General features: G+C 48.6%; 1 protein-coding gene across 2 annotated transcripts in view; it reads right to left on the reverse strand.

Moving 5' to 3' along the window:
• ergic3 (ERGIC and golgi 3) overlaps positions 1-20,897 on the reverse strand; it is an 82,299-nt gene that overhangs the window by 17,448 nt on the left and 43,954 nt on the right. For both annotated transcript variants that reach the window (XM_086005944.1, XM_086005943.1), the window contains 2 exons: positions 6,730-6,761; positions 895-991 (listed from right to left, as the gene is read on the reverse strand). In XM_086005944.1, coding sequence (XP_085862070.1) covers positions 895-991; positions 6,730-6,761 — 129 coding nt within the window. The remainder of the gene's footprint in view (positions 1-894; positions 992-6,729; positions 6,762-20,897) is intronic.

Here is a 20,897-nt window from a genome sequence, read left to right on the forward strand (position 1 = left end):
ACAGAGATGAGGAGGAATTTCTTCACCCAGAGAGTGGTGAACCTGTGGAATTCTCTACCACAGAAGGCAGTTGAGGCCAATTCATTAAATATATTCAAGAAGGTGTTGGATATATTTCTTAAGGCTAAAGGGATCAAGGGATATGGGGAGAAGGCAGGGACAGGGTACTGAATTTGGATGATCAGCCATGATCTCATTGAATGGCGGAGCAGGCTCGAGGGGCCGAATGGCCTACTCCTGCTCCTATGTTTACGCAGCGAGTTGTGATCTGGAATGCGCTGCCTGAAAGGGCAGTGGAAGCAGATTCAATAGTAACTTTCAAAAAGGGAATTGGATAAATACTTGAAGGGAAAAATTGCAGGGCAATGGGGAAAGAGCAGGGGAGTGGGACTAACTGGAGAGCTTGTTCAAAGAGCCGGCACAGGCACGATGGGCCTCCTGTGCTGTGTGATTCTAAGACAGGCGGGTTTGCTTATTGCAAGTGGATGTGTGGACCCTGAGTGAGGATCAGATCTGGCTCAATTGTGTTGCCCTCCAAAGTTGGATAGCCTGACACTAAGCTTCTACAAGAATAATGGCTGCTCAGGAGAGGCAGCAGAGGACACCCCACCCATGTGACCCTTTCCTGGTGAGGGAGTCAGCGACTTCGAGATGGGGGGGTGGGGTAGGAATTGAAGAAACAGCACCTAATCAAGTAATCGGCACATCCCGCTTTTAATTCTTTAACCTTCAGTAAATTAGACCATCTCCGATGCTCGAAAATGAAGCACTTTGTGCCTTGGGTTTTTGTGGCTTGAGCCTGGACTCCAAACCTGCACACGGTACCCCTTCTCCTCCACCTACACAATGTTTTCCTCCTGTTCTTCTCGCGCAGTCTTGGACTGTTCGGCTTACCTTGTTGTGCTGTGATGTTGCTTCCATCCAGAGGATTGACTATTCCTGGATAATCACTCCCGAAGGAGAGGTGTTTGATGAAGTGGGTCATGTTTATCTGTAGGAGAAAGGAGCAGTCTGCATTACTCCAAAAACGTATTTTACAGCAGGATGCTTTTCCAGACGCATCCCAGTGAACAGTCCTGTCGAACTGTGTAAACACTGAATGGCAGAACAGACTCGAGAGGCTGAATGGTCTGCTATGTTATGCGCATCTCTGATCTTAATCATTCCACCATTGGCGTCTGTGCCTTCAGCTGCCTTGGCCTGAAGCTCCGTGTCAGAGTCCAATAGTACCATCAGAATCTGGGTAGAATTCACTGCCAGATTCAAAGGCAAAGCTCGGACACAAGATGATGAAAAGCTCAGAGACATTGGGTAACATCTGAGAACTTTGTGGGGCATTTAAGCCAGTGCGCGAGAGCCCATCACAATCCCGGAAGAACATAGAAACAGGAGGAGGCCATTCAGCCCCTCGAGCATGCTCCACCATTCAATTCGATCATGGCTGATCTGTACCTCTGCTCCATATCCCCCGATATCCTTACCCAACAAATATCGATCAATCTCAGTCCTGAAAGCTCCAACTGTACCCCAGCCTCAACAGCTTTTTGTGGGGAGTTTTCCAGATTTCCACCACCCTTTGTGTGAAGAAGTGCTTCCTGACATCATTCCTGAACGGCCTGGCTCTAATTTTAAGGTTCTGCCCCCTTGTTCTGGACTCCCCCCACCAGAGGAAATAGTTTCTCTCTACCCTATCGAATCCTTTAATCATTTTAAACACCTCGATTAGATCGCCCCTCAATCTTCTAAACTCGAGGGGCTACAAGCCTCGTCTATGCAACCCACCCTCATAATTTAACCCTTTTAGTCCCGGTATCATTCTGGTGAATTTTCTTTTATTCATTCACGGGATGTGGACGTCGCTGGCAAGGCCAACATTTATTGCCCATCCCTAATTGCCCTGAGGTGGTGGTGAGCCGCCTTCTTGAACCGCTGCAGTCCGTGTGGTGAAGGTGCTCCCACAGTGCTGTTAGGTAGGGAGTTCCAGGATTTTGACCCAATGATGATGAAGGAATTGCGATATATTTCCAAGTCAGGATGGTGTGTGACTTGGAGGTGGTGGTGTTCCTATGCACCTGCTGCCCTGTCCTTCTAGGTGGAAGAGGTCGCGGGTTTGGGAGGTGCTGCCGAAGAAGCCTTGGCGAGTTGCTGCAGTGCATCTTGTAGATGGTACACACTGCAGCCACGGAGCACTGGTGGTGGAGGGAGTGAATGTTTAAGGTGGTGGATGGGGTGCCAATCAAACGAGCTGCTTTGTCCTGGATGGTGTCGAGCTTCTTGAGTGTGTTGGAGCTGCACTCATCCAGGCAAGTGGAGAGTATTCCATCACACTCCTGACTTGTGCCTTGTAGATGGTGGAAAGGCTTTGGGGAGTCAGGAGGTGAGACACTCGCCCCAGAATACCCAGCCTCTGACCTGCTCTTGTTGCCACAGTATTGATGTGGCTGGTCCAGTTAAGTTTCTGGTCAATGGTATTAGATGATGGTAATGCCCTTGAATGGCATAGGGAGGTGGTTAGATTTTCTCTTGATGATCATTGCCTGGCACTTGTGTGGTACGAATGTTACCTGCCACTTATTAGCCCAAGCCTGAATGTTGTCCAGGTCTTGCTGCATGCGGGCATGGACTGCTTCATTATCTGAGGAGTTGTGAATGGCACTGAACACTGTGCAATCATAAGCGAACATCCCCACTCTGACCTTGTATTGGAGAGAAGGTCATTGATGAAGCCGCTGAAGATGGTTGGGCCTAGGACACTGCCCTGAGGAACTCCTGCAGCGATGTCCTGGGGCTGAGATGATTGACCTCCAACCACCACAACCATCTTCCTCTGTGCTCAGTATGACTCCAGCCAGTGGAGAATTTTTTTTTAAAACATAGGAGTAGGCCATTCGGCCCCTCGAGCCTGCTCCGCCATTCAATGAGATCATGGCTGATCATCCAAATTCAGTACCCTGACCCTGCCTTCTCCCCATATCCCTTGATCCCTTTAGCCTCAAGAAATATATCCAACTCTTTCTTGAATATATTTAATGAATTGGCCTCCACTGCCTTCTCTGGTAGAGAATTCCACAGGTTCACCACTCTCTGGGTGAAGTAATTCCTCATCTCTGTCCTAAATGGCTTACCCCTTATCCTTAGACTGTGACCCCTGGTTCTGGACTCCCCGGCCATCGGGAACATCCTTCCTGCATCTAGTCCTGTTAGAATTTTATAGGTTTCAATGAGATCCCCTCATTCTTCTAAACTCCAGCAAGTACAAGCCCAATCGACCCAACCTCTCCTCATATGTCATTCCTGCCATCCCAGGTATCAGCCTGGTGAATCTTTGCTGCACTCCCTCCATGGCAAGAACATCCTTCCTCAGATAAGGCGACCAAAACTGCACACAATACTCAAGATGTGGTCTCACCAAGGCCCTGTACAACTGTAGCAAGACATCCTTGTTCCTGTACACGAACCCTCTCGCTACGAAAGCCAACATACCATTTGCCTTCTTAACCGGCTGCTGCACCTGCATGCTTACCTTCAACGACTGGTGCACAAGGACACCCAGGTCTCGTTGCACTTCCCCTCCTCCCAATCTATTGCCGTTCAGATAATCTGCCGCCTTGTTTTTGCCACCAAAGTGGATAACGTGGCATTTATCCACATTATACTGCATCTGCCATGCTTCTGCCCAAATCATACTGGAGTTTCTCGGCATCCTCCTCACAGCACACACGCCCACCCAGCTTTGTCTCGTCTGCAAACTTGGAGATATTACATCTAGTTCCCTCGTCTAGATCATTTATATATATTGTGAATAGCTGGGGTCCTAGCACCGATCCCTGCGGTACCCCACTAGTCACTGCCTGACACTCGGAAAAAGACCCGTTTATTCCAACTCTTTGCTTCCTGTCTGCCAACCAGTTTTCTATCCAAATCAGTACCTTGCCCCAATCCCATGTGCCTTAACTTTACATGCTAATCTCTTATGCGGGACCTTATCGAAAGCCTTCTGAAAGTCCAAATACACCACATCCACTGGTTCTCCCTTATCTATTCTACCAGTTACATCCTCAAAAATTTCCAGTAGATTAGTCAAGCACGATTTACTTTTTGTAAATCCATGTTGACTTTGTCCAATCCTGTCACTGTTTTCCAAGTGCTCTGCTATTATATCTTTTATAATGAACTCTAGCATTTTCCCCACTACCGATGTCAGGCTTATAATTCCCCGTTTTCTCTCTACCACCTTTTTTGAATAGTGGGGTAACATTAGCTACCCTCTAATCCATGGGAACTGTTCCAGAATCTATAGAATTTTGGAAGATGACCAGCAATGCATCTATCATTTCTAGGGCCACTTCCTTAAGTACCCTAGGATGTAGATTATCAGGCCCTGGGGATTTAACGGCCTTCAATCCCGTCAATTTCCCTAACACCATTTCCCTACAAATACTGATTTTATTCAGTTCCTCCCTTTCATTAGACCCTATGTTCCCCGACATCTCTGGGAGGTTATTTGTGTCCTCCTTTGTGAAGACAGAACCAAAGTATGTATTTAATTGGTCTGCCATTTCTTTGTTCCCCATTATAAATTCCCCTGATTTGGACTGCAAGGGACCTACGCTTGACTTCACCAATCTTTTTCTCTTCACATATCTATAAAAGCTTTTACAGTCAGTTTTTATGTTCCCTGCAAGCTTACTCTCATACTCTATTTCCCTCTTAATTAATCCCTTTGTCCTCCTTTGCTGAATCTTAAACTGCTCCCAATCCTCAGGTTTACTGCTTTTTCTGGACAATTTATATGTCCTCTCTTTAGATCTTATGCTATCCCTAATTTCCCTCGTTAGACAGGTTGAGTCACCTTTTTTGTTTTATTTTTATGCCATACAGGGATGAACAAATTCTGTAGTTCATCCATGCGATCTTTGAATGTTTGCCATTGCCTATCCAGCGTCAACCCTTTGAGTAACATTCCCCAATCAATCCTACCCAACTCGCGCCTTATACCATCGTAGTTTCCTTTATTTAAATTCAGGACCCTAGTCTCTGAGTCAACTACTTCACTCTCCATCTTAATGAAGAATTCTATCATATTATGATCGCTCCGACCCAAGGGGCCTCGCACAACAAGATTGCTAATTAATCCTTTCTCATTACATAATACCCAGTCTAAGATGGCCTGATCTCTAGTTGGTTCCTCAACATATTGGTCCAGGAAACTATCCCATATACACTCCAGGAATTCCTCCTCCACAGTATTGTTACTAATTTGGTTAGCCCAATCTATATGTAGATTAAAGTCACCCATAATAACTGCTGTGCCCATATTGCACGCATCTCTAATTTCCCGTTTAATGCCATCCCCAACCTCCGCATTACTGTTTGGAGGTCTGTATACCACTCCCACTAACGTTTTCTACCCCTTGGTATTTCTCAGTTCTACCTGTACAAATTTCACATCATCAGAGCTAATATCCTTCCTTTCAATTGTGTTAATCCCCTCTTTAGCCAGCAATGCTACCCCACCTCCTTTTCTTTTTTGCCTATCTTTCCTGAATATTGAATACCGCTGGATGTTGAGTTCCCAGCCTTGGTCACCCTGGAGCCATGTTTCCGTAATCCCAATCATATCCGTTTACCTCTATTTGCGCAGCTAATTCATCCACCTTATTACGAATGCTCCTCGCATTAAGACACAAGGCCTTCAGGCTTGTTTTTTTTTTAAAACACTCTTACACCTTTTAGAATTATTTACTGTGGCCATGTTTGATTTAAATCCTTGATTTCTCTGACTGCCACCTTTGTATTTCTCCTTCCTGTCTTTTGCTTCTATCCTTGTTTCCCTTTCCTCTGCCTCCCTGCTCAGGTTCCCAAACCCCCTGCCATTTTAGTTTAAACCCTCCCCCAGAGCACTAGCAAACACTCTCCCAGGACATCGGTCCCAGTCCTGCCCAGGTGCAAACCGTCCAATTTGTACTGGTCCCACCTCCCCCAGAACCGGTTCCAATGTCCCAGGAATTTGAATCCCTCCCCCTTGCAGCATTCCTCTAGCCACGTATTCATCTGAAATATCCTTCTATTTCTACTCTGACTAGCACGTGGCACTGGTAGCAATCCTGAAATTACTACCTTTGAGGTCCTATTTTTTAAATTTACCTCCTAACTCCCTATATTCAGCTTTTAGGACCTCATCCCCTTTCCCGTTGACTTCAATTTACTAGGGCTCCTTGATGCCACACTCGGTCAAATGGTGCCTTGATGTCAAGGGCAGTCACTCTCACCTCACCTCTGGAATTCAGCTCTTTTGTCCATGTTTGGACCAAGGCTGTAATGAGGTCCGCGCTACACCTCTTTGCTCATCCACAGTTCCGAGCTTCTCTCCATTTAGGAAATACTCCGATCTGTCTTTCTTGGGTCCGAAGTGGATGGCCTCACACTTTCCCACGCTGAACTTCATTTGCCAGTTTTGCCCACTCCCTTAATCTGTTTGTCCCTTTGTAACTTCCTGCTCCCACCTGCACTACTTCCTCTTCCTCCTACCTTAATGAAAGATTTCATCCGTTCATTATTTGTAGAGACTGTAAACCTGTTCTTTATAAACGTGTTTATGATTTAATCGCAAAGCACTTTTAAAAGGAAGATATTGTCTAATTTGAGAGTTGTGTGATTTAACTGTCCGAGGTGCAACATGCAATAGGTTAATAAAAACAGTACTCGTGAGATTGAAGCTATACCTACATTGTCCAATCCAAAGGTTTGCAGGTCATGAACTGAGAGAAAAAAGGAATTAATTAAAAACAGGAGTGAACAACATTATATAATTTATTCTATGAAGTAAGAGGATTGTTCATGAAATCTGCTGCTCAGTTCATCAGGTCATGGTATCCATCTATAGCCTCCAGTGTCAATATTCCATCAGAGAGGGAGCGGGCCCAGCCCTGGTGACCGATGACCGAGCGGGAGCGGCCCTGGTGACCAATGACCGAGCGGGAGCGGCCCTGGTGACCAATGACCGAGCGGGAGCGGCCCTGGTGACCAATGACCGAGCGGGAGCGGCCCTGGTGACCAATGACCGAGCGGGAGCGGCCCTGGTGACCAACGACCGAGCGGGACCAGCCCTGGTGACCAATGGCCGAGCGGGAGCGGCCCTGGTGACCAATGGCCGAGCGGGAGCGGCCCTGGTGACCAATGACCGAGCGGGAGCGGCCCTGGTGACCAATGGCCGAGCGGGAGCGGCCCTGGTGACCAATGACCGAGCGGGACCAGCCCTGGTGACCAATGACCGAGCGGGACCAGCCCTGGTGACCAATGGCCGAGCGGGAGCGGCCCTGGTGACCAACGACCGAGCGGGACCAGCCCTGGTGACCAATGGCCGAGCGGGAGCGGCCCTGGTGACCAATGGCCGAGCGGGACCGGCCCTGGTGACCAATGACCGAGCCGGACCAGCCCTGGTGACCAATGACCGAGGGGAAACCTTTTGCTTCTTTTGTCTTGAACTGGAAATGGAGCTGTTTAATTTTTGTACATTGGCAAGCTGGTTACGTTTGCAGCCATTCTGCCGGTTACTTCATATCCATTAGTCTCTGCTGGTTAATAACACTCACTCCATGCATGGATATTCCTGAAATCAGGGATCAGCAGTGAAAGCCACAATCATTAGTAACAACACTGGCAGAGCAGATTTACAAAGTAAGAGTTAAAGGCTGATTCCAGCTCATTGCCCCTCCCCACACAGGTACAGCAGTCTCGTGGTTACTGTTGATTAGTAACGGAATTCAATAAATCTGATCAGTGGTCTCGCTCCAGACAATGACTTTAAGCTGCTGATTGTGGTGAAAGCCCAACTGGTTCAGTATTGTCCTGCGGGCAGGGAACCAGAGACTCCCACCCAGTCTGATATTCTACCCGATGGACTCCAGCAAGCCACTCAATTGTACAAACAGAGCCAGGAGGCAGCTAGTTTTGGTTGACAGCATTGCTCACATCCTAAGAATTTCCATATTAAACACAGGGCCGTGTGGTAGTGGAATTGAGAGAGAAAATTGGAAACCAAAATAAATTGTCAGCGGCAGCGATGAAGGAGGAGCCGCTAGCACAGCCCGGGTAACACCCAGTAACACACGGCTACTCACAGACTTCTCCATTTGCTACAATACATCAGAATCGATGCAAACTGGTCAAAGCAAACTTGGAGGGTCAGTGGGACAAGCACAGAAATTACAGAATAGATGCGAGTGGACAGAACCAACATTCAACTGGTTTGCTGTGACTACCAACAGAGTAAGGAAAAACTGCCCTTCATCTTGTAATATAATTCATTTAACATCTCACAGTAGTGACATCCCCAGCGAGACCTGTACCCACCAGTACTGTACCCCAGTTATAGTGACAGACCTGTACCCACCAGTACTGTACCCCAGTTATAGTGACAGACCTGTACCCACCAGTACTGTACCCCAGTTACAGTGACAGACCTGTACCCACCAGTACTGTACCCCAGTGTTAGTGACAGACCTGTACCCACCAGTACTGTACCCCAGTGTTATACAGTGACAGACCTGTACCCACCAGTACTGTACCCGTGTTATACAGTGACAGACCTGTACCCACCAGCACTGTACCCCAGTGTTATAGTGACAGACCTGTACCCACCAGCACTGTACCCCAGTGTTATACAGTGACATACCTGTACCCACCAGTACTGTACCCCAGTGTTAGTGACAGACCTGTACCCACCAGTACTGTACCCCAGTGTTAGTGACAGACCTGTACCCACCAGTACTGTACCCGTGTTATAGTGACAGACCTGTACCCGTGTTATAGTGACAGACCTGTACCCACCAGTACTGTACCCCAGTGTTATACAGTGACAGACCTGTACCCACCAGTGCTGTACCCCAGTGTTATACAGTGACAGACCTGTACCCACCAGTACTGTACCCCAGTGTTATACAGTGACAGACCTGTACCCACCAGCACTGTACCCCAGTGTTATACAGTGACAGACCTGTACCCAGCAGTACTGTACCCCAGTGTTAGTGACAGACCTGTACCCACCAGTACTGTACCCCAGTGTTAGTGACAGACCTGTACCCACCAGCACTGTACCCCAGTGTTATAGTGACAGACCTGTACCCACCAGTACTGTACCCCAGTGTTAGTGACAGACCTGTACCCACCAGTACTGTACCCCAGTGTTAGTGACAGACCTGTACCCACCAGTACTGTACCCCAGTGTTATAGTGACAGACCTGTACCCACCAGTACTGTACCCCAGTGTTATACAGTGACAGACCTGCACCCACCAGTACTGTACCCCAGTGTTATACAGTGACAGACCTGTACCCACCAGTACTGTACCCCAGCGTTATAGTGACAGACCTGTACCCACCAGTACTGTACCCCAGTGTTATACAGTGACAGACCTGTACCCACCAGTACTGTACCCCAGTGTTATAGTGACAGACCTGTACCCACCAGTACTGTACCCCAGTGTTATACACTGACAGACCTGTACCCACCGGTACTGTACCCCAGTGTTAGACAGTGACAGACCTGTACCCAACAGTACTGTATCCCAGTGTTATACAGTCATAGAGTCATAGAGTTTTACAGCACAGAAAGAGGCCCTTCGGCCCATCGTGTCTGCGCCGCCCATCCATCCCTGTCCAGTCTAATCCCATTTTCCAGCATTTGGTCCATAGCCTTGTATGCAATGGCATTCCAAGTGCTCATCCAAATGCTTCTTGAATGTTGTGAGGGTTCCTGCCTCTACCACCCTTTTGGGCATTGAGTTCCACATTCCAACCACCCTCTGGGTGAAAAAGTTCCTCCTCAAATCCCCTCTAAATCTCCTGCCCCTTACCCTGAATCTATGCCCCCTTGTTATTGACCCCCCTACTAAGGGGAAAAGTTCCTCTTTGTCTACCCTATCTATGCCCCTCATCATTTTGTATACCTCAATCAGGTCCCCCCTCAGCCTTCTTTGCTCCAAGGAAAACAACCCCAGCCTGTTTAGTCTTTCTTCATAGCTGAGGCGCTCCATCCCAGGTAACATCCTGGTGAATCTTCTCTGCACCCTCTCCAAAGCAATCACATCCTTCCTATAGTGAGGCGACCAGAACTGCACACAGTACTCCAGCTGTGGCCTCACCAGCGTTTTGTACAGCTCCATCATAACCTCCCTGCTCTTATATTCTATGCCTCGGCTAATGAAGGCAAGTATCCCATATGCCTTTTTAACCACCTTATCTACCTGTTCCGCTGCCTTCAGGGATCTATGTACATGTACACCAAGGTCCCTCTGACCCTCTGTACTTCCTAGGGTCCTACCACTCATTGTGTATTCCCTTGCCTTATTTGTCCGTCCAAAATGCATCACCTCGCACTTTTCAGGGTTAAATTCCATTTGCCACTTTTCCGCCCATCTGACCAACCTGTTTATATCGTCCTGTAGCCTAAGGCTTTCCTCCTCGCAATTGACCACCCCACCAATTTTCGTGTCATCTGCGAACTTGCTGATCATACCTTTTACATTCTCATCCAAATCATTTATGTAGATCACAAACAACAAGGGACCCAGCACCGATCCCTGAGGTACCCCACTGGACACAGGCTTCCAGTCACAAAAGCAACCTTCGACCATCACCCTCTGCCTCCTGCCACTCAGCCAGTTTAGGATCCAACGCGCCAAGGCACCCTGGATCCCATGGGCTCTTACCTTCTTGACCAGTCTCCTATGCGGGACTTTGTCAAAGGCTTTACTGAAGTCCATGTAAACCACATCCACAGCATTTCCCTCATCCACCCCCCTAGTCACCCCCTCGAAAAATTCAATCAGATTTGTCAGACATGATTTACCCTTGACAAAGCCATGCTGACTATCCCCGATTAATCCTTGCCTCTCCAAGTGGAGACTAATTTTGTCCCTCAGAATTTTTTCCAATAATTTCCCTACCACAGATGTTAGGCTCACTGGCCTGTAATTCCCTGGTTTATCCCTGCTACCCTTCTTGTATAATGGTACTACATTAGCTGTTCTCCAGTCCTCTGGTACATCCCCTGTGGCCAGAGAGGTTCTGAAAATTTGTGTCAGAGCCCCTGCAATCTCCTCCTTTGCCTCCCACAGCAGCCTGGGATACATCTCGTCCGGGCCTGGGGATTTATCCACTTTTTGGCCTGCTAAAACCGCTAGCACCTCCTCCCTCTCGATGCTAATATGTTCAAGTATGTCACAGTCCCCTTGCCCGATTTCTATGTCTGCATCGTCTTTCTCCATAGTGAACACAGATGCAAAAAATTCATTTAAAACCCCGCCTACATCATCTGGCTCTACACACAGATTGCCACTTTGGTCCCTAATGGGCCCTACCCTTTCCCTGGTTATCCTCTTGCCCTTAATATACTTATAAAACATCTTAGGATTTTCCTTTATTTTGCTCGCCAGTGTTATTTCATGGCCCCTCCTCGCCCTCCTAATTTCTTTTTTAAGTATGCCCCTGCACTTTTTATACTCCTCTAGGGCTTCTTTCGTCTTTAGTCTTTTGTAACTGCCAAAAGCCCCCCTTTTATTTCTAATGCATTTTTGTATATCCCTTGTCATCCAAGGTTCCCTTTGCTTGTTGGTCCCACCCTTGACCTTTACAGGAACATGTTGGCGCTGTACTCTCTCTATTTCCCTTCTGAAAGTCTCCCACTGTTTTGATGTGGATTTTCCTATAAGTAGCTGCTCCCAGTCCACTTTGGCCAGATCCTGCCTTATCATATTAAAATCGGCCTTCCCCCAATTTAGAACCCTTATTTCCGGGCCGTCTTTGTCTTTTTCCATGACCACCTTAAATCTCACCGAATTATGGTCACTGTCGCCAAAATGCTCTCCTACTGATAGCAAAATACTGCAGATGTTGGAAATCCGAAATAACAACAGAAAATGCTGGAAAAACTCAGCAAGTCGGGCAACATCCGTGGAGAGAAATTTGAGTTGACGTTTCGGGTTTGACCTTCTACTGATACTTCCACCACTTGCCCGGCTACATTCCCCAGAATTAGGTCCAGTACCGCCCCCTCTCTTGTAGGACTTTCTACATGTTGGCTCAAAAAGCTCTCCTGGATGCACTTTAAGAATTCTGCACCCTCTAAGCCTTTCACACTCTGACTATCCCAATTTATATTGGGGAAGTTGAAATCTCCCACTATTATTACCCTATTATTTTCGCACTTCTCTGAGATTTGCCTACATATCTGTTCCTCTATCTCCCCCTGACTGTTTGGGGGCCTATAGTACACTCCCAGCAAAGTGCTTGCCCCCTTTTTGTTTTTAAGTTCTACCCATATGGCCTCATTAGAGGAACCCGCTAATATATCGTCCCTCCTTACAGCAGTAATTGACTCCTTAATTAATATTGCAACACCCCCTCCCCTTTTACACCCCCCTCTGTCTCGCCTGAAGATTCTATACCCCGGAATATTGAGCTGCCAGTCCTGACCCTCCCTCAACCATGTCTCCGTGATAGCAACAATATCGTACTCCCATGTGTTCAACAACAACTTCAGTTCATCCACCTTATTTGCAAGACTCCTTGCATTAAAATAAATGCCTTCCAGCCCTGCCATATTCCCTTTTGCCTTTACATATTTGCTCTGCCTTCCCAGCTGACTTGTTTTTTCCTCTGTATTTGGCTGTAAATCACCCCCTACTATAGCTCCACTCTGTACCCCATCCCCCTGCCAAGTTAGTTTAAACCCCCCCCAGCAGTGCTAGCAAACCTCCCCGCAAGGATATTGGTTCCCCTCTGGTTCAGGTGTAAACCGTCCGACTTGTACAAGTCCCACCTTTCCCAGAAGCAGACCCAGTGATCCAGGAAACTAAAGCCCTCCCCCCTGCACCATCCGTTTAGCCACGCATTCATCTGTTCTATCTTCCTATTCCTATACCCACTAGCACGTGGCACGGGGAGTAATCCAGAGATTACAACCTTTGAGGTCCTGCTCTTTAATCCTTCACCTAGCTCCTTAAATTCTTGGTGCAGGACCTCATCCCTCTTTTTACCTATGTCGTTGGTACCAATGTGGACCACGACCTCTGGGTGTTCACCCTCCCCCTCCAGAATGCCCTGCAGCCGCTCAGTGATATCCTTGACCCTGGCACCAGGGAGGCAACAAACCATCCTGGATTCACGTCTACGGCCACAGAAACGCCTATCTGTTCCCCTTACTATAGAATCCCCTACCACTATTGCTCTCCCACTCTTTTTCCCCCCTTCCTGGGCAGCAGGAGCACCCCCAGTGCCAGGAAGTTGGCTGCTGCTGCCTTCCCCTGGTGAGTCATCCCCCCCAACAGTATCCAAAGCAGTATACTTGTTTGAGAGGGGAATGGTCACAGGGGTCTCCTGCACTACCTGCCTGCTTCTATTGCTCCGCCTGGTGGTCACCCATTTCCTGTCTTCCTGTGCAGCCCTTCCCTGCGGTGTGACCAACTCACTAAACGTGCTATCCATGACCCTCTCAGCATCGTGAATGCTCAACAACCCATCCACCCGCAGCTCCAGCGCCTCAATGCGGTCTGCTAGTAGCTGCAGATGGATGCATCTCTGGCACACGTGGTCATCAGGGGCACCGGGGTCCCTGAATTCCCACATAGAGCAAGAGGAGCATATCACGGGGCTGGGCTCACCTGGCATGACCTTCCCTTTACTTAATTTAAATTAATTTACTACCACCAATTAAAAATATCTCTAAGGCGCTTGTATAGTCTACCAACAGTCCCTGCTACACCAGAAAAGACCCTAGTAACTATAAACTACAGAGTTAAAGTTTAAAAAAGAGAAATACTCACCAACCAATCACTTACCTGCTCCCTGGTGACGTCACACTCTGATTACTTTTTACCTCTCTCCTCTGCTGTTGATTTGGTGTGCCTCACCTCGCAACTGCCGCCGATTTGAATCTGCCGCCGCTTTTAACTGCCGCCGGTCACTGCCCCTTCACAGGTCCGATGCTCTGATCGGGCCTCACCTCGCAACTGCCGCCGGTCACTGCCCCTTCACAGGTCCGATGCTCTGATCGGGCCTCACCTCGCAACTGCCGCCGATTTGAATCTGCCGCCGCTTTTAACTGCCGCCGGTCACTGCCCCTTCACAGGTCCGATGCTCTGATCGGGCCTCACCTCGCAACTGCCGCCGATTTGAATCTGCCGCCGCTTTTAACTGCCGCCGGTCACTGCCCCTTCACAGGTCCGATGCTCTGATCGGGCTTCACCTCGCAATTGCCGCCGATTTGAATCTGCCGCCGCTTTTAACTGCCGCCGGTCACTGCCCCTTCACAGGTCCGATGCTCTGATCGGGCCTCACCTCGCAACTGCCGCCGATTTGAATCTGCCGCCGCTTTTAACTGCCGCCGGTCACTGCCCCTTCACAGGTCCGATGCTCTGATCGGGCCTCACCTCGCAACTGCCGCCGATTTGAATCTGCCGCCGCTTTTAACTGCCGCCGGTCACTGCCCCTTCAGTGACAGACCTGTACCCACCAGTACTGTACCCCAGTGTTATACAGTGACAGACCTGTACCCACCAGTACTGTACCCCAGTGTTATACAGTGACAGACCTGTACCCACCGGTACTGTACCCCAGTGTTATACAGTGACAGACCTGTACCCACCAGTACTGTATCCCAGTGTTATACAGTGACAGACCTGTCCCCCCCAGTACTGTACCCCAGTGTTATAAAGTGACAGACCTGTACCCACCAGTACTGTATCCCAGTGTTATACAGTGACAGACCTGTCCCCCCAGTACTGTACCCCAGTGTTATAAAGTGACAGACCTGTACCCACCAGTACTGTATCCCAGTGTTATACAGTGACAGACCTGTCCCCCCAGTACTGTACCCCAGTGTTATAAAGTGACAGACCTGTACCCACCAGTACTGTACCCCAGTGTTAGTGACAGACCTGTACCCACCAGTACTGTACCCCAGTGTTATACAGTGACAGACCTGTACCCACCAGTACTGTACCCCAGTGTTAGTGACAGACCTGTTCCCACCGGTACTGTACCCCAGTGTTATACAGTGACAGACCTGTACCTACCAGTACTGTATCCCAGTGTTATACAGTGACAGACCTGTCCCCCAGTACTGTACCCCAGTGTTATAAAGTGGCAGACCTGTACCCACCAGTACTGTACCCCAGTGTTAGTGACAGACCTGTACCCACCAGTACTGTACCCGTGTTATAAAGTGACAGACCTGTACCCACCAGTACTGTATCCCAGTGTTATACAGTGACAGACCTGAACCCACCAGTACTGTACCCCAGTGTTATACAGTGACAGACCTGTACCCACCAGTACTGTACCCGTGTTATAGTGACAGACCTGTACCCACCAGTACTGTACCCGTGTTATACAGTGACAGACCTGTACCCACCAGTACTGTACCCCAGTGTTATACAGTGACAGACCTGTACGCACCAGTACTGTACCCGTTATACAGTGAGAGACCTGTACCCACCAGTACTGCACCCCAGTGTTAGTGACAGACCTGTACCCACCAGTACTGTACCCGTGTTATACAGTGAGAGACCTGTACCCCACCAGTACTGTACCCCAGTGTTAGTGACAGACCTGTACCCACCAGTACTGTACCCCAGTGTTATACAGTGAGAGACCTGTACCCACCAGTACTGTACCCGTTAGACAGTGACAGACCTGTACCCACCAGTACTGTACCCGTGTTATAGTGACAGACCTGTACCCACCAGTATTGTACCCCAGTGTTATACAGCGACAGACCTGTACCCACCAGTACTGTACCCCAGTGTTATGCAGTGACAGACCTGTACCCACCAGTACTGTACCCCAGTGTTATACAGAGACAGACCTGTACCCACCGGTACTGTACCCCAGTGTTATACAGTGACAGACCAGTACCCACCAGTACTGTATCCCAGTGTTATACAGTGACAGACCTGTCCCCCCAGTACTGTACCCCAGTGTTATAAAGTGACAGACCTGTACCCACCAGTACTGTATCCCAGTGTTATACAGTGACAGACCTGTCCCCCCAGTACTGTACCCCAGTTATACAGTGACAGACCTGTACCCAACAGTACTGTACCCCAGTGTTAGTGACAGACCTGTACCCACCAGTACTGTACCCCAGTGTTATACAGTGACAGACCTGTACCCACCAGTACTGTACCCCAGTGTTAGTGACAGACCTGTTCCCACCGGTACTGTACCCCAGTGTTATACAGTGACAGACCTGTACCTACCAGTACTGTATCCCAGTGTTATACAGTGACAGACCTGTCCCCCAGTACTGTACCCGTGTTATAAAGTGGCAGACCTGTACCCACCAGTACTGTACCCCAGTGTTAGTGACAGACCTGTACCCACCAGTACTGTACCCGTGTTATAAAGTGACAGACCTGTACCCACCAGTACTGTATCCCAGTGTTATACAGTGACAGACCTGAACCCACCAGTACTGTACCCCAGTGTTACAGTGACAGACCTGTACCCACCAGTACTGTACCCGTGTTATAGTGACAGACCTGTACCCACCAGTACTGTACCCCAGTGTTATACAGTGACAGACCTGTACCCACCAGTACTGTACCCGTGTTATACAGTGACAGACCTGCACCCACCAGTACTGTACCCGTTATACAGTGAGAGACCTGTACCCACCAGTACTGTACCCCAGTGTTATACAGTGACAGACCTGTACGCACCAGTACTGTACCCGTTATACAGTGAGAGACCTGTACCCACCAGTACTGTACCCCAGTGTTAGTGACAGACCTGTACCCACCAGTACTGTACCCGTGTTATACAGTGAGAGACCTGTACCCCACCAGTACTGTACCCCAGTGTTAGTGACAGACCTGTACCCACCAGTACTGTACCCCAGTGTTATACAGTGAGAGACCTGTACCCACCAGTACTGTACCCGTTAGACAGTGACAGACCTGTACCCACCAGTACTGTACCCGTGTTACAGTGACAGACCTGTACCCACCAGTATTGTACCCCAGTGTTATGCAGTGACAGACCTGTACCCACCAGTACTGTTCCCCAGTGTTATACAGAGACAGACCTGTACCCACCGGTACTGTACCCCAGTGTTATACAGTGACAGACCAGTACCCACCAGTACTGTATCCCAGTGTTATACAGTGACAGACCTGTCCCCCCAGTACTGTACCCCAGTGTTAGTGACAGACCTGTACCCACCAGTACTGTACCCCAGTATTATACAGTGACAGACCTGTACCCACCAGTACTGTACCCCAGTGTTAGTGACAGACCTGTACCCACCAGTACTGTACCCCCGTGTTATACAGTGACAGACCTGTACCCACCAGTACTGTACCCCAGTGTTATACAGTGCCAGACCTGTACCCACCAGTACTGTACCCGTGTTATAGTGACAGACCTGTACCCACCAGTACTGTACCCCCGTGTTATACAGTGACAGACCTGTACCCACCAGTACTGTACCCCAGTGTTATCCAGTGACAGACCTGCACCCGCCAGTACTGTACCCCAGTGTTAGTGACAGACCTGTACCCACCAGTACTGTACCCGTGTTATACAGTGACAGACCTGTACCCACCAGTACTGTACCCCAGTGTTATACAGCGACAGACCTGTACCCACCAGTACTGTACCCCAGTGTTATACAGTGACAGACCTGTACCCAATTCACAATTCACAATTCAAATCGCTTTATTGGCATGATAAGTTACATCTTATGTTGCCAAAGCATCAAAATACATTTATGGTTTAGCACATAAACGCAGTTCTATTCATACATTGTATAAACAGGTATATCCCTGAGTGTATAAATATACATTCGCATTGTTTATATATATTCTTTTCTTAGTTTACTGGTTGTCCCTCTGTTCATGGCAAGCTGTAACATAGTGTGCCGCCAGTGTTATACAGCTTCTCTCCTCTCCCAGTAGGAATGGGAGTTTTTGGTTGTCATTCAGATTTCTGAAATCAGGGAATATTTGTGAGAATTTTTGGTAGAAATTCTCCCTGATGCCCTGATATTTTCCACAAGCTGTGAGGAAGTGCATCTCTGTCTCCACCACTCCCTGACTGCAGTGAGAGCATATCCTGTCCTCTCTTGGCAGCCTGGTCTGCCTGTGTCTGCCTTTTTCGATCGCTAGGCTATGTTCGCTAAGTCTGTACCTTGTCAAGGTTCTTCTCAGTTTGTTATCCTTTACCATGGTCAGGTAATCAGCTATGTTGTATTGTCTGTTTAGGGCCAAGTAGCAATTGAGTTTGCTTTGGGTTTTTGTTGTTTCTGCCCAATATGTCAGATATTTTTCCTTTTGCTTAGCGACGATTGTGTTGGGTCGAATTCTTTGTGTTACCCTGTCACTGTCCTGGGGCTGGTTATTGTTAGTACTGTTATTAGTTACTTTATTGAGTCCCAGGACTAGTTGACTGAGGGTATTCTTCTTTATGGTCAGCTCTTGGCATTTCAGGGCGTCGTAGTGATAGCATTGGGGATTGCTCATTTGTAGGTGATTCCAAAATTTGGTGGCTCTTTTTTGGATAGTGATTATTAATGGATATTGGCCTAGTTCCGCCCTGCATGCATTGTTTACTGTTTTCCTTTGAGTCCGGAGGATACTTTGACAGAATTCTGCATGTAGGATCTCAATTGGGTGTTTGTCCCATTTTGCAAATTCTTGTTGAGTTAGCGGTCCCCATACCTCACTGCCATAGAGTGCAATTGGTTCAATTACTGATTTGAAAATTTTGAGCCAAATGCTAATTGGGATTTCTATTTGGATTGATTTTTTGATGGCATAGAAAGCCCTTCTTGCTTTCTCTTTCAGTTCATTCACAGCCAGTTTGAAGTTTCCCGTAGAACTGATTTTTAAGCCCAAGTATGTGTAGTTAGTGGTTTGTTCAATTTTGGTTGTTCCTACTGTGAAATTTATTTTGGGTCCCTGATGTTTGGATCTTTGCTGGAACACAAGGACTTCGGTTTTTTGGGGATTTATTGTCAGGGCCCAAGTCTGGCAGTACGACTCCAGCAGGTCCAGGTTTTGCTGTAGCCCCTCTTTAGTAGGTGACAGCAGAACCCACCAGTACTGTACCCGCGTTATAGTGACAGACCTGTACCCACCAGTACTGTACCCGCGTTATAGTGACAGACCTGTACCCACCAGTACTGTACCCCAGTGTTATACAGTGACAGACCTGTACCCACCAGTACTGTAGCCCAGTGTTATACAGTGACAGACCTGTCCCCCCAGTACTGTACCCCAGTGTTATACAGCGACAGACCTGTACCCACCAGTACTGTACCCCAGTGTTATACAGTGACAGACCTGTACCCACCAGTACTGTACCCGCGTTATAGTGACAGACCTGTACCCACCAGTACCGTACCCCAGTGTTAGTGATAGACCTGTACCCACCAGTACTGTACCCCCGTGTTATACAGTGACAGACCTGTACCCACCAGTACTGTACCCCAGTGTTATACAGTGACAGACCTGTACCCACCAGTACTGTACCCGTTATAGTGACAGACCTGTACCCACCAGTACTGTACCCCCGTGTTATACAGTGACAGACCTGTACCCACCAGTACTGTACCCGTGTTAGTGACAGACCTGTACCCACCAGTACTGTACCCGTGTTATACAGTGACAGACCTGCACCCGCCAGTACTGTACCCCAGTGTTAGTGACAGACCTGTACCCACCAGTACTGTACCCGTAATACAGTGACAGACCTGTACCCACCAGTACTGTCCCCCAGTGTTATACAGGGACAGACCTGTACCCACCAGTACTGTACCCCAGTGGTATACAGTGACAGACCTGTACCCACCAGTACTGTACCCGTGTTATAGTGACAGACCTGTACCCACCAGTACTGTACCCCTGTGTTATACAGTGACAGACCTGTACCCACCAGTACTGTACCCCAGTGTTACAGTGACAGACCTGTACCCACCAGTACTGTACCCGTGTTATCCAGTGACAGACCTGCACCCGCCAGTACTGTACCCCAGTGTTAGTGACAGACCTGTACCCACCAGTACTGTACCCGTGTTATACAGTGACAGACCTGTACCCACCAGTACTGTACCCGTGTTATACAGTGACAGACCTGTACCCACCAGTACTGTACCCCAGTGTTATACAGCGACAGACCTGTACCCACCAGTACTGTACCCCAGTGTTATACAGTGACAGACCTGTACCCACCAGTACTGTACCCGCGTTATAGTGACAGACCTGTACCCACCCGTACTGTACCCGTGTTATAGTGACAGACCTGTACCCACCAGTACTGTACCCCAGTGTTAGTGATAGACCTGTACCCACCAGTACTGTACCCCCGTGTTATACAGTGACAGACCTGTACCCACCAGTACTGTACCCCAGTGTTATACAGTGACAGGACTGTACCCACCAGTACTGTACCCGTTATAGTGACAGACCTGTACCCACCAGTACTGTACCCCCGTGTTATACAGTGACAGACCTGCACCCGCCAGTCCTGTACCCCAGTGTTAGTGACAGACCTGTACCCACCAGTACTGTACCCGTAATACAGTGACAGACCTGTACCCACCAGTACTGTCCCCCAGTGTTATACAGGGACTGACCTGTACCCACCAGTACTGTACCCCAGTGTTATACAGTGACAGACCTGTACCCACCAGTACTGTCCCCCAGTGTTATACAGGGACTGACCTGTACCCACCAGTACTGTACCCCAGTGTTATACAGGGACAGACCTGTACCCACCAGTACTGTACCCCAGTGTTATACAGTGACAGACCTGTACCCACCAGTACTGTACCCGTGTTATACAGTGACATACCTGTACCCACCAGTACTGTACCCCAGCGTTAGTGACAGACCT

This window comes from Somniosus microcephalus, chromosome 13 (genome assembly GCF_052327205.1).
Source record: "Somniosus microcephalus isolate GS21.2 chromosome 13, FLI_Smic_1.0, whole genome shotgun sequence".
NCBI classification, from domain to species: Eukaryota; Metazoa; Chordata; class Chondrichthyes; order Squaliformes; family Somniosidae; genus Somniosus; species Somniosus microcephalus.